The sequence below is a fragment of the Triturus cristatus genome, chromosome 2_1, assembly GCF_964204655.1.
Source record: "Triturus cristatus chromosome 2_1, aTriCri1.1, whole genome shotgun sequence".
Classification (NCBI taxonomy): Eukaryota; Metazoa; Chordata; class Amphibia; order Caudata; family Salamandridae; genus Triturus; species Triturus cristatus.
The window spans coordinates 484,306,293-484,319,869 of NC_140581.1; the positions used below are offsets into that span (position 1 = coordinate 484,306,293).

General features: G+C 45.6%; 1 protein-coding gene across 4 annotated transcripts in view; it reads right to left on the bottom strand.

Annotated features, from left to right (window-relative positions):
* ARHGEF28 (Rho guanine nucleotide exchange factor 28) overlaps positions 1 to 13,577 on the bottom strand; it is a 1,067,585-nt gene that overhangs the window by 452,052 nt on the left and 601,956 nt on the right. For all 4 annotated transcript variants that reach the window (XM_085632328.1, XM_085632327.1, XM_085632325.1 and 1 more), the window contains exon 7: positions 3,224 to 3,293. In XM_085632328.1, the coding sequence (XP_085488454.1) occupies positions 3,224 to 3,293 (70 nt within the window). The remainder of the gene's footprint in view (positions 1 to 3,223; positions 3,294 to 13,577) is intronic.

Genomic DNA, 13,577 nt, shown 5'->3' on the forward strand with positions numbered 1-13,577 from the left:
CAGGCACAAGCGGTCGGCAATCTATGGGAGGGAGAGGTACTAACTATATTAGTGTCTTGCTACAGCTTTAATCTCTCCCTTTAGGCTTATTGAAATTCAGGCTGTTCACTTCCAGCCCAATCTGATGTATATCTACCTGCAGCTGGGACAAGGTCTGTGGCCAGACTGACAACATCTGAAAATCATTTATAGTCTTCTCCCACCTTCTACCCTAATGGACATCAAACCTTCAGGAAAATTTCCTTGGACAACAGGTCATAGGTTAAAGTTGTTGGATGGCTCCCCACAGCTCTGATTCATGTTACACCAAAATGCCAAGTTACAACTGGCTTATGTGTCTTCTCTGGCAGCAACTTCAACTCCACAACTGAGCAAGATCTCCTCCAGTCCCCAGACACAGAGGAGGGGTTCCACATGGGCTCAATGAAATCATCCAGTTGCACTGGTCTATTTGCCTTCTTCCAGGAAGACACTGCTTCTTCTGTCCCTATAATGTTCAGTGCTCTCCATCTTCAAGACAGATGTTCCAGAGCCAGTCAAGCTTCCCTGAAGAGGACCTAGATCCCTTCATTTTTACAGGTCAGGCTACCTTCCTTACTTAGCCTTTGAGCCCGTCTCATAGAGTCAAGGTAAAACAGAAGATAACATTTGTGTTACAGTCTCCTATCGGGCAGATGGGAATTCTTCCAGCAAGCAAAACATAATCTTCTCTTCATATGTTCCACACAGCTCTCAACAGTTTTCAAATGGCAAACTCGATCTGTGATTCGCAACGACCTTTAAACAAATCATACTAAGGATCTTGCAGTTTTACTTCTAACCTTTACTAGATTTTCACTCAGTTCCTGTGTCAGAAAGGAACCGAGTAGCTGCAAGATCCCTTTTAAAAAAAAATCTCAAGTGTAATGGGCAATTATGAAAGGGGGGTGAGTGCTGGGTGTGAGGAGGGCCCCCCTTCCAGCTCATTGTATTGTAAGCCTTTGTTGGACTGGAAAGTATTTTCATTGGACTCCTCTTTTATCTGTATGTTTTAAGTTAGCATTTGCTGCACCATTTTGCATTCAGCCGCCATTTGTAGGATCATCAAAACTAACTCATGTCTCACTTTGTCTACCTCATCAGAAAGCAGCCTTGATATTTTTTTGTATTCCTCCAAGGCTGAGCTTTTTTGCACTAATGAATACATTATTGTACCATTGCATACCTTTCTCGTTAGATAGGCCTGTTCTCATCTGTACAGTGGCGGGCACAGTCAGAGTAACCTTGAAGTTAAGATAGTATGTGCCCGGTCCCAGGAGTGTAGCTCATCCTTCTGTGCCTTCTTTGTCCACCAGCTCTAACTGGAAATTTCCAGTCTGGGCGGGTCTTTTGGGTATTGGAAATGTATAATATGTGTTACCATGTTGGTGGGAGTCAGTCCTTTCTGCAGCAATCTCAGGAGGCTGGTCACACTGGACTCCACTCGAGTGCATACTAATAAATACCTAGGTTTATATTCTCTGCTGTCTGACCGACTCTTCATTCGTGTGGAAGGCTGAGAGGTAGTCACAAATGACCCGGGTAACCCTAATCGGGTCACTTCCTTCACCTTGACGTCAGGCATTAGGACAAAGTAGCTCAAGGATAGATTAGGAGCGGAGTGCAACAGTTGGTTCAAGCTAATGAGAGCTCACCCAGGGAAATAGGGCTAGCTTTTTTAAAAACATTAAATAAAGTCTAGGCAGACAATAAGACAACTTCTGAAACACAGGTAAGGACTGTGGAAGATCAAAATATAATATATCCACCTTTTTGCATACTTATTATCTTCATGTTGCAAATATGACATTTTTTATTATTATTTTTCAAGCAACAGTTAGAGAAATAGGGTTTTCACCATGTTGTCACCCCTTAAAAAAGGACTCTCTAACAAGAGCTTAAACAAGTGTTTTGAGCACATTACAAATATTTTAGATGCAACCACAGAAAATATGTTTGCGTTTCAGGTTTGAACTTTGTGCAACTATGCAAAGCTTTTGCACACATTTACAGCTGATTTACTAAAGTGTAAATATGGCAATTTAAATATTAACATATTTTCATTCTTATGGTAAAACGTGAAACAGGAAGCTAATTAGCATATCCCATGCGCAGCAAAGATCAAAACACCAGATGCTGTGAAACATGGTGGAACCAGAGTAAAAAGATGGACTTCCTACAACGAGGATGTAGGATTTGCCTAACTCTGCTGTGTATGACCTGTGATTGCAAAATTTGTATCACTTTTGTTTGACCACCCTGCCCCTTCCAAGTAAACTCTTAGAGCCTGATTACGAGTCTAGCAGTTCGAGTACCGCCTGAATCATGGTGGCGCGGCGGTGGCAGATCCAGCCACCGCCGCACCGGCAGTTCGACTGCCCCTATGGGAGTTGGCCGGTCGGACTGCCAGCTTTGCTGGGGAACCGCCATTCCCTGGTATTGGAGCGGGGGTCAGAGGCCGCAATATGCTTGGCCGGACCGCCAGGGTCCCGCCCAGCATATTACGAGTTTTCCTCTGCTCCAGGGTTTACATGGCAGTTCCTCCTTCATGTAAACGTTGGAGGAGAAGAAACAAAGGGGGCCCTACAGGGCCACCTTGGACCTCAACCATATGTGGATGCAAACAGGGGGGCATAACATGTGCCCCCTGTGTGCCTGCACATAGGTTCCTGCTAGGTACCTCTCCACCAAAAAGTCGTAATCGGGGCCATAGACGCTATCATGAGACATAACCAGATTTTTTAACCTGTCCATAATGCCTATAGCTCAATAGCTGAGTTTGAATGGAAAGTATGTTTAATATGTACTGTTAGAGAGAGGCACTTCTGTCAGACCTATCCCAAGGCCTGAAAGCAATACGTTTTGGCCTACAAATTCTTCTCTTCTCGGCCTAGAGAGGATTAAGGTATCACCAGCAGTAATATTGTTTTCCTAACAACTATCTGTTTGAAGTATACATAACATTGTAATGTAGAAGTTTAAGTATACCTATATTATTGAATCTCATTTAAGCATAAGGGCAGAAAATTAATTTGGTGCGAGTGAGGTAAGTACCAATATTCAATGTCACTTCTTTTGGGATTGAAGGCGCACACTGACGAGAAGGAGGACACTGGAAGAGAGAATTTCTATTTGAAAAGTACATATTTGCATATAGATGCTTTATTTGAAGTGGAATGCAATGTAGTTTGGTTGATAACTCTACCTTCCTCTGTGTCTTCTACGTAAGAGTGCTTCTGTTGTACTTCTGTGGCACCATCTTTTAGATTTAACACCTACAAAAATGAGGAATATATGTTTAATTTATATATTACACAGATATATTTACATACGCACACACCAATAGTATATTCACGTGCATTAATATTTCGTAGGCTTTTGTGGCAGTAGTAAAAACAAGACGACAAGTGAAATAACCTTTACAAGACACATCTCACGTGCTGCGAGAGTCAGACAAGGTACGACTATTTTAATATTTTGCTGCATGTTGAGGAAATATTTTGTCTTACAACTGATTTACTTGAGATAAAGAAAATCTTACCAATGTCAATCGACATGCCAAAGCCACTTCATGTAAATGCTCCAGCTTAATAGCAGCAACATGCTTACACATTAGAATACGATATTGTGGCTAGTAGAACACGAGCCTTGATTATAGAAGTAACCTGAAAAAAGCACTTTATTTAAAAACAAAATAGAGTACTTGAAATGTCAAACTGGCCCGAGATTGTCCAAGATCCCCAGCAGTTGTGCCTCTATTCCAATAACGTACACGTAGGGGAGGACCTGGTCATGTTCTTTCTGTCCCCTCTGCTGCCAGGACGAGAAGTGTCCCTTGCAGACTGACGTCTAGCGTTACTGTTTTTGCAATCTCTGACCACCGCAAATGTGTGTTTTTATCTATCATGGTTTCTATCTGGAGTTTTACATTCCAGTTTTGAGATGTATCGAAACTTTTCTATCTGTGGTTTTAGTATCGTTATTTTATGATGTAGGTATTCATGTACTTTTATGATTTGCATTGAACAAATTGAATAAAGAAATACTTGATTGGCATCTATTTTCAGTGGCTATGCAGGAGCTTCTAATTGTTTGCTGCTGAGGCACTAATCCGGAAGAATGGCCATGGCTGAGCTCCAATCCCAATTATTTTTTATCATGGTCAGTCAAGTTCTCAGAACAAGACACGTTCTCCACACGTTTCATTTGCCTGCCTTTCTTTTGACACAGCAGCAAGATGTTGATTGGTAACAGTGGCGACCGGCATGGATCCGGAGTGGCGAATAAAACACCTACCTCATTGCCGCGTCTCTCCTCCATCTCTCCTCACGTCAGGAACGGAACAGGAAGCACCCAGGCTCCCCTGACCAGTCACAGCGCTGCAATACAGCATTGTGATTGTTCTGAGCACTGTTGTTTGGTGCTTGGCCAGGGAATGGGAGCCTGGGCATATTTTTGACCCTGGCTGTAATGCAGCCTGGGTGGAGAACATGGAAAGTGTGCATGAATGTTTGGCCGGCCTAAGACGGCCAAACATTCATGGGCACTTGGAGTGGGCAAACCACTCCTCCTCCTGCTCCTCGGAGCAATCCCGCCCCACAAACCTGCCAGACCAGGAACAAATAAAATGATATAATAACGTCAAGTTATTGTCATTTTATTTTTTCTTTACTTCACTGCTAAAAAGCAGTGGGGCGCAGCTCCTCTGCCTTTGCAGAGGAGCTGCCACTGATTGGTAATAGCACAGAGATGCAGGCATTGTCAATGTAGTGGTATGAGGAGGGGGGAGGGTGAGAGAGGTAGAGAGAGGGAGCTTTTTTTAGGTTGAGTCTACCAGACAGTTAAAGCTGTCTAGTTGCAATGACCAATTCAGCTTACCAATAACTTACCAAGCACTTACAGTGGGCTTAATGCTTGTCCATTGGCTACTATTAGTTGGCTTTATTGCCACTATCATTTGCTTACGTTTTATTTGATGGCTTGCTTTGCTAATCTTATGTTTGTCCCTCCCCTGGAGCATAGCCTCTTTAGTTGTGTCCTACCACTGCTCACTTTTAAGGAGCTTCATTTTTAGGGCTCGCCTGACCCAGCGCATGCGCTGGTCTGGCGAGACTTATTGAGAGGGCTCCAAAAAGTGCTACCAGGCCAGCCTAGAGCTACAGTGCATGTGCGCGGGCGCGCCGTGCTTTACCGCGATTACTTTCCCTTTCGCGCTTTGATGTTTGATCATGATCGCGATCACTTTCGCAGCCGCTTTGCATAGCCAATAGATCTCGCTTTTGGGACCTTATAAGTATTTAGTTATGCAACTGTTGCATAGCTAAACACTTATAAGGTCCCAAAGGCGAGACCTATTGGCTATGTACAATGCTTGTTCTTTTTGCTGAAGCAATCAACAAAAGTGCATGTGCTTTCCAGCTGTAAGCCTTGAGTGTTTCTGTCCCCCTCCCCTTACTTGTTGTTCTAGCTCATCTGTGTGTTTCTACCCCTCAATGCTCCCTCTTGTTTCTTTTTGCTTAACCCCTCCATGAGTGAATGTGTTGTCCAGCTGTATCACTTGTGTGCTTCTCTCACCCTCACGTGTTGCTCTTTCTCTCCCTTGTGCTCCTGCAATGTTCTCTCCCTTTTGTGCTGCTCCCCCCACCTTACCTGTGCTGTTTTTCCTCTCCCCCGTAACTTCCAACAGCCCCAACACCTGTGATCCTTTTTTATTTTTTATTGCTTCTTTTGCTCTAAAAGTCTTTATATTTGGTTTATCAATCCAAGTGGCGTCTGCCAACCTGGGCTGGTAAATAAAAATTCAAGCAAATGGCGCTTTTGTCATTCCACTGGCATACCAATGAGTTCTGGCACTTACTTATTTTTTATGAAGCTGCACAGCATCCTGACTCTGCAGAGCATCGGCAAAAGCAATTGGCAAATCTAATAGGTCCCAAAGGCGAAACCTACTGGCTTTGCCAATGCTTGTTTGCATTATTTTTCCACTGCATCTTGAATGTTGTACTTGGGGCAACATGCAGTACAGGTGCTTGGGATTGCCACATGTATATATAGGTTGTGCTTTCAGCACCATCAACTTTGACCTCATATAAGTTTATTCTTCTCACAAGGTGAATCACACAAACTGCATGCACAAAATCACACATTTCTCTAAGAGTGGCATGAGCTATGAAGGTATTTTAATGATGGAGGAGATTTGGGGGACTAAATAGGGGTTCTCAAAGGTGACTGTTGACACATGTGCACCACTATTCTATTACATCTTTCATACTACATTTAAATCTTATACCGTAGGCAGCGTCGTGTTCGATCTTCCACAGATGGTGGTAATGCGCCATATAGGGGTCACCCTGAGATTGGCAGAAGGCACCTGGATATAGTCCACACACATCTGTAGTCTTTCATTCCAGTCCAGACCCAGGACTTGTTTTTGAGTTTAATGTGTTAGCCTCAATATATTCTGCCACACATCTCTGAGTGACCAATTTACAAACATGGGGCAAAACAGCCGAAGTCAGAAATAAGCATAAAAAATAATGCGCCCCTATCTGAAAACCAATACCAATATGGCCGAAATTCACATGCAAGCCAGACAATAATCTCATCCAGCGGTATGGTCTCGGAGCCTCCGCTTGTCCAATGTTAATACTGCCCTTGGCAGAGACCCTACATGTTGTTATGTTATTGTTTCTTATTAAGTGCAACAAGTCACCCTTAAGGGTCTCTAGGTGCTGCATACTGTCAACAGGTCACCAGAATTCAAAAGAATGCGGGACAATTAAAAATGAAGAGCTAAAACAGCCATGTCCATCCAGGCACCCTATATTTTGCCATGTGTTTTAGGGCAACCCCATACCTTATATACTCTTTCTTTGACAGCAGCACAAATGGCCATGGCTCTGAGCTAGTCATGCAGTGAGGGGGCTGCCGTCACCCCCCCATGTACGAGCCATTTCCCTTTTAGCAAACATGAAGCCCACTCCTACCAGTTTTTGCCGTGCCCTGCCACTACCCCACTTAGATGTTATCTCTAACACTGCCATCTTAGGACTGCAAGGGACTGGTCTTCCTACATTCGAGCTAGAGCATTGCATGTCCTAGACCAATATTTTTGAAGAGACGTGCAGTCCCATAACACAAGAAGGAAGGTCCTGATGTTGTGTTCGCATCTGGGACATATTATGGAATAGCTCCTGTCCATTGTGTGTAAATGCTTAGAAGTAAAATAAACACAGGAGAAAAAGTTGAACTGGATAAGATGAAGCTTAGCTGGGATCACCATTTCCCTGGCAGCCATCTATGCCTCGATTCATTCCTCCTCTTCCAAAGGACCCAAGTCAACTACCCATCTCTCCCTCAACTGCAGGAGTGGATCCGGAATGTTTATTACCAGGACCCTATACAGACTTGGTATGGCTTTTTCCCATGTGCTCAAGTATACGTTTTGATTCAAGTGGGCATTCAGGGGCTGCTATTAACTGATCTTTGGCGATGACAAGTACATGCCTAATCCGTAAAACAATTGTGATTTATGTAACCCAAAATCCTCCAACTGGCTGAATGATTTTATATTTGATTAATCCCACACATCTCCCACCTTGGCTATTCCAATGTTGTCCCATCTGGAGAAGTCAGACAGCTAAGGTACTGTGCTATAGTGGAGTCTCCCCCATTATCTCACTATGCTATTTAATGTCTCCTAGGGCTTGGTGTCAGCAGTCAATGGGTATCTTAGTAATGGAGGGCAGAGGCCCAAACCCCTTTTCACCATACAAGTAGGAAATAAGGCGCAGAAGCCCCACAACCTCTACCTCCAGCCTGACCACCCGATCGGCTATATCAATGAAGAGCCAGTTGTTTATCGTGAGTAGTTGTGCGGCTTGATAATAGCATCGAATATCGATAAATCTCAAATTGCTGTCATACAGCAATCGTATACATTTATTGAACGCCACTATAGTAGTTTTTCCCAGCCAGAGATAGGTTATGATTAGGCTTTGCAGTGAAACATAAAAATCTCCGGGGAGAACATGCAGATAGTTTTGAAGGACGTACAATATTTGAGGCGGTGCAATCATTTTGAATAGTGCCCCCTTTCCCAACATATAGAGCGGCAGATTGGACCAGCCATCCAACTGCTTTTCAAGCGTTGTCAGGGGAGTTATGCTTAACTCACAGTATCTCTGTGGTTCCAATGATATGTGAATACCCAGTTATTTGAATTCTGAATGTACTTAGATGGCATAATTATGTCCCTAAAGGAATAGGTTGTCTTTTCCCAACACCAGGATTAGTTGGGATTTTTCCCAATCCAACTTGAGACCCGATTCCTCCCCAAACACCCTGAACATGTGCATAGGTCATTGAATCGTGGTGGCAGGGCATTATCTATACACCAGGATATCATATGCATATAGAGGTATTCAATCTTCCTGACCCCTGGTACCCTGCATCCTCCAGATCTGCCCATCTGACCACACCCATTCCGCAAGTGACTTCATAGCTAGAGCAAATAGAAGGGGGTAGATGGCAACCCTGCCTCCTGCCCCACTGAATTTGGAAAGTAGTTGATTTGGCCCCATTTACTCTCCCCACTACCCACAGTGAATTGTATAGTTTATGAATGCACACCTTGAACTTAGGACCAAGATTCATTTGGCCAAGTACCTTGTACAAGAAGGACCATTCAACTGAGTAAAATGCTTTCTCAAAATCTATTGTGAGAACAACTTCGGATCTGCAGTGCTGTCTGCGCATGCCAGCACCATCTGCAGATGCTGTATGCAGTGCTGTGTGCCCCGGATGGGAATCAATCAGGATTTATAAAGCACAGCAAATCACGGCTGAGGGTCTCAAGGTGATGGTCTTGAGTCCTTTCCTGAATGCCTGGAGCGATGGGGCAGTTTGGCAATACAGGGGAAGGTCATTCCAAATTTGGACTGTCAGGTGTGAGAAGGAGCGACCTCCGCTGTTGCCTTGTCGGGTGTCTGCAAGGAAAAGAGAGGTGGATCATAGGTATCTGGCCTGTTGGTGAAAGGTCATGCATTTATTGATTTATGCTGGTGCTTCGTTGTGCAGGGCTTGGTATACGTGGGTCAACATCTTGAACTGGCGTCTCTTGTGGATCGGGACCCAGTGTAGCTTTTTCAGGCGCAGTGTGATGTAAGTGCATCTGGGGAGGTCGACGATCAGTTTTGCAGCTGAGTTTTGTATTGTTTGTAGTCTCTTGAGGAGGCGTGCGGTGATGCCTATGTCGAGTGTGTTCCCGTATTCCAGCCTGCTGGTGACAAGGTCCTGCATGATGGTCCTTCTAGTGTTGACTGGGAGCCTCCTGGAGATTGTGCATAGGGTGTGGAAGCAGACGAACGAGACTGCGCTTCCCTGTTTCTTCATAGATAGCTTGCTGTCCAAAATGATGCCGACGTGGCGGGCGTGGTCTATCTGGGTAAGAAAGGAATGAGTTCAGAAGGCCACCAAGTGTCAGTCTATGGGGAGGGGCATGGGGCGTGATGTTGTTTCCAAAGATGGGGACTTCCGTCTTGTCCAATTTGAGCTTGAGGCAGTTGTCCTTCATTCAGTCGGCGACGTTCATCATACATCTGTGGAAGTAGGCTCTGGTGGTGGTGGGGTCTTCTGACAGTGAGAGGATTAGCTGGGTGTCGTCGGCGTAGGAGATGATGTTGAGTCCGTGCAAACTGATGTGTTGGATAGGGGAGTCATGTTTGTGGTGAAGAGGGAGGGGCTGAGGGACGATCCCTGGGGGACCCTACGGATAATCTTCTTATATTCCAAGGTGAACAGTGGGTGACAGATTTTCTGGGTTCTTCCAGTGAGGTATGAGGGCGTCTCTCTGGATTACGATATGGTGGAGTCTGTTGATCAAGATGTGGTGGCAGAAGGTGTCAAAGACAGGTTCAGGAGGATGAGGGCTGCCGTTTTGCCGCAGACCAGGAGGGCCCTGATGTTGTTGGTGGCTCAGATCAGGGCTTTCTTGGTGCTGCGGTTGGCTCAGAATCCAGATTGAGAGGTGTCCAGGAGGTTGTTGTGTTCCAGGTGTTCGGTGAGTTGCTGGTTGATTTCCTTCTCAAGAACCTTGGCTGGAAAGGGGAGCAGGGAGATGGGCCAGTGTTCGTTGTTTGTGTTCATGGGTGTGAGCCGGCTGATGCTGTGGGTGGTGGGGGTTGAAGTTTTTGTAGATGACTGAGATCTTGTAGTGGTAAAAGTACGCAAGGGTGTCACACAGTTATTAGGAGGGGGTGGTCTCATTCTTGGTGGCTGCGGGGTTGGAGAACTCCCTTACGATGGCGAAGCGTTCCTTACTGTGGTGTGTGCTAGCTTCTATGCGGTCTGCTAGGGTGTTCATCTTTGTTTCTTTGAAGAGGTGGTCGTACTGGTTGAGTGCTGTCTTGAAGGTAGTATGGTTTCCGGTCTCTTTGCTGGTGCACCACTTCTTTTCTTGTTGCCCGCAGTTGCATTTTGTGGATTTCACCTCTGCAGTGAACCAGCTTCTGCAGGTCTTTTGGATTTGGCTGACTTGGCGGGGGCGATTGTGTCGGCGCATTCTGTGATCCACTGGGACAAGTTCTTCGCATCCTGATCTGGGTAGGAAGTAGTGTCTGGAAGGTGGGAGTTAAGAGTGTTGTTCCAATGGTCTTCTGATATCTTTTTTCCAGTGTCTGTGCATGAAGATGCAGGGCATGGTGCCAATGTTGGTAGATCCTAAGATGGCAAAGTGGATGCTGTAGTGGGCGGTCCAGATGAGCTGTGCGATGTGGTGGTACTTGACTCTATTGCTGGACGTGAAAATGGGTCTAGCGTGTGTCCTGCGATGTGGATAGGGTCGGTGACAAGTTTCTTGAGGCCAATATTGCTCATGTTTTCCTGGAGGTCAATTGTGTTGGTGTTGCTGGAATCCTTGAGGTGGAGGTTAAGATCACCTAGGAAGCTGTAGCGCTCTGAGTTGATCAGGGCAATGAGGTTGGGGATGGCTTTGCAGAAGCCTAGGTGTGGTCCTAATGGTCTGTAGGTGAGGGGGCCTCTGATGGTGCTTTGTCCGTCGGTGTGAAGTTGGAAGTTGAGATGTTCTATTTTCGGGATCAAGTCATCTGAGGCAGTCGTGCAGCGGATGGTGTCCTTGTAGATGATGTCATTTCCACCTCTGTGCTTGTTGGTTCGGTCCCGTTGTGTTATCTTGTAGCCTACGGGGGTGATGATGGCGATGTCCAGTGCAGAGGTGGGGTTTAGCCAGGTTTCTGACGTCCAGGGTGAAGGATGAGATTGTGTCTAGGATTTCTGTGGTGTGCTTGCCAAGCAATTGTGAATTGAGTAGAATGCACTGGAGTTGTGCCGTGGCGGTCTCGGGCAGCATGGTGGACGCATTCGTGTTTGCTGTGTCTCCGGCGTTGTTGGTTGCTTCTGTGTTGCAGGTGAACCGGCAGTGATGGCAGGAGAACAGTCTTCTGGTAGTGCATGGAGATGAGTGGCAGCAATTGTTGTTGAAGCACCCGGGATCCACGGCTCGGAGGAAGAACCAGGGTTCCTGATGCTGGGCGTGTCCGGGTGTGGACGGGCACAGATGTGCTTGACTTTGGTGCACCTTTGGCGCGCAGCTGCACGGCCTCCATTAAGTAGGACCTGGGAGCGGGAAGGGACAGTGGGAGATGGGAAGCAGTGGGAAAGCAGGAGGTGGCAGGAGACGATGGTGAACGGCACGAAAAAGCACAGAATTAGAATGACAAGGCACAGAAGGATCCCTAACTAAAAATATATGAGGCACAGAAAACAGCACCGAGAGGCGGGAGGCGGTGGGAGAAAAATGGCGAACGGCAGGAGAAGCGCACAATTGAAAGTCACAAGGCACAGACAGATAGCTGAACAGGCACAGATGCATCTATTTCTTGAGAAGACAGCTTGGGGAGGGAAGGTTGCCTATGTATGGCTTGTCAAATGGGAGTGGTGGGATGTCCCGCTTGGAGTATAGAGCTGTATAATACTTTCTGAACACATTTGCAATACCTTGTGCCATGGACACCATCCCCAAGTCCGGGTCTCTCACTGAAGCCACAAATTGGGTTTTAGCCTTCCGATTAGCTAACCAGTATAACATTTTGCCAGATTTCTCTCCAGCCTCATATATTCTTCATTTTTGGTCAGTATAGCCATGTTTGCACTATCCAAAAGTTTGGTATGTAACAATTCACTAGCAGTCTTCAGGTGTCTGCTGGTGGCCTCAATAGGGCATTGGTCCATAGTCTCATCAAGTTGGGCTATCTTATGTTTTAGTACCCGGCATTCTGCTGCTTATCCTTTTTTTGTTGGGAAGTAAAGGAGATGCTGTCCTCCCTCACACCTGTCTTCATGGTTTCCCACACAGATAAGTAGGCCCATAATATTTACAAAACATGGTGAAGTTCTACTCAGATAATTGACAGGTGCTAAACTTCCATTTTGACCACTCCATCTCCCCACCAATAATTCAATAGGGGAATGGTGAGATAGGCCTCTTGGAAGTATTTGTGAGTCTATAATATCAGCGAGGATTTTAGTAAGTGGCTTATGTATGGAGGACATGTGAATAACACATGTATTGTCTAGCTGGAGGGTGCCGTACGCACCAGACATCGGTTAGACCTGTTGTGCATGACCACTCTGAAAGGGCCACACTCCTGGATTGGATGGGTGAATTTGAACTCAGGCTTCAGAATCGAGTTGAAGTTGCCTCCTGTGAGGAGAACACCCATGAGTGGCTATGTTCCACCCACTCTGATAGATGGCACCTTCATTGAGAATGCTGGTTAAGATGTTAGCTTAACCAGCTTTCTCAATGAATGCATCATCTATCAGAGTAGGTGGAAAATAGACACTCACAATTGTCCAAGGCCTTCCTTCGAGGGAACCCCAGATCACAACCCATCTACCCAAGGGGTCATGGTAGATGCGCTGAACATCAAAGGGGAATTACTTATGTATGGGTATGGACACCCCTCTTGAGCCCCCGGTGAATCTGGAGTAATATACCCCGGAATACGCTTCTCGGCCTAGGAACTGGAAGTTGGTACCCAACAAGTTGGATTCTTGGGATGATAGAACCATTGGAGCCCACCTATTTAACTCTTTGGAAGATGGCTCCCATGCATCACCTTATTGTTTCGACCATCTATATTCCAAGAGATTATTTTCTACACAAGTGGATTGGTGTTTTGTGTATCCGATGCATTGACAATCCAAAACTTGACAATTCGTTGATGCGCGGGCAGCACTATTACATGAAAGAAGAAAAAGAAAAATAACCTACATCCCCCAACTATCCATACCTCCCACATCCAACACTTATAGCAGTAAAGCATCTGTTGTCCATAATTTAAAGAGAAACAGGTATAGTAACCAACCAGAACCTAACATCCCAACTAAACAGAGACAAACAATTTTATGAGAACTACCTTAGTGGTAGTGAGCATCCACCCGAGGACCAGGGTAGAAGGAGGCCTTAGTTAATCGCCAGCATTATAGGGAACATCATTCACATTATCAGTTACGTATCCAGGAGGGATGAAAAGAAC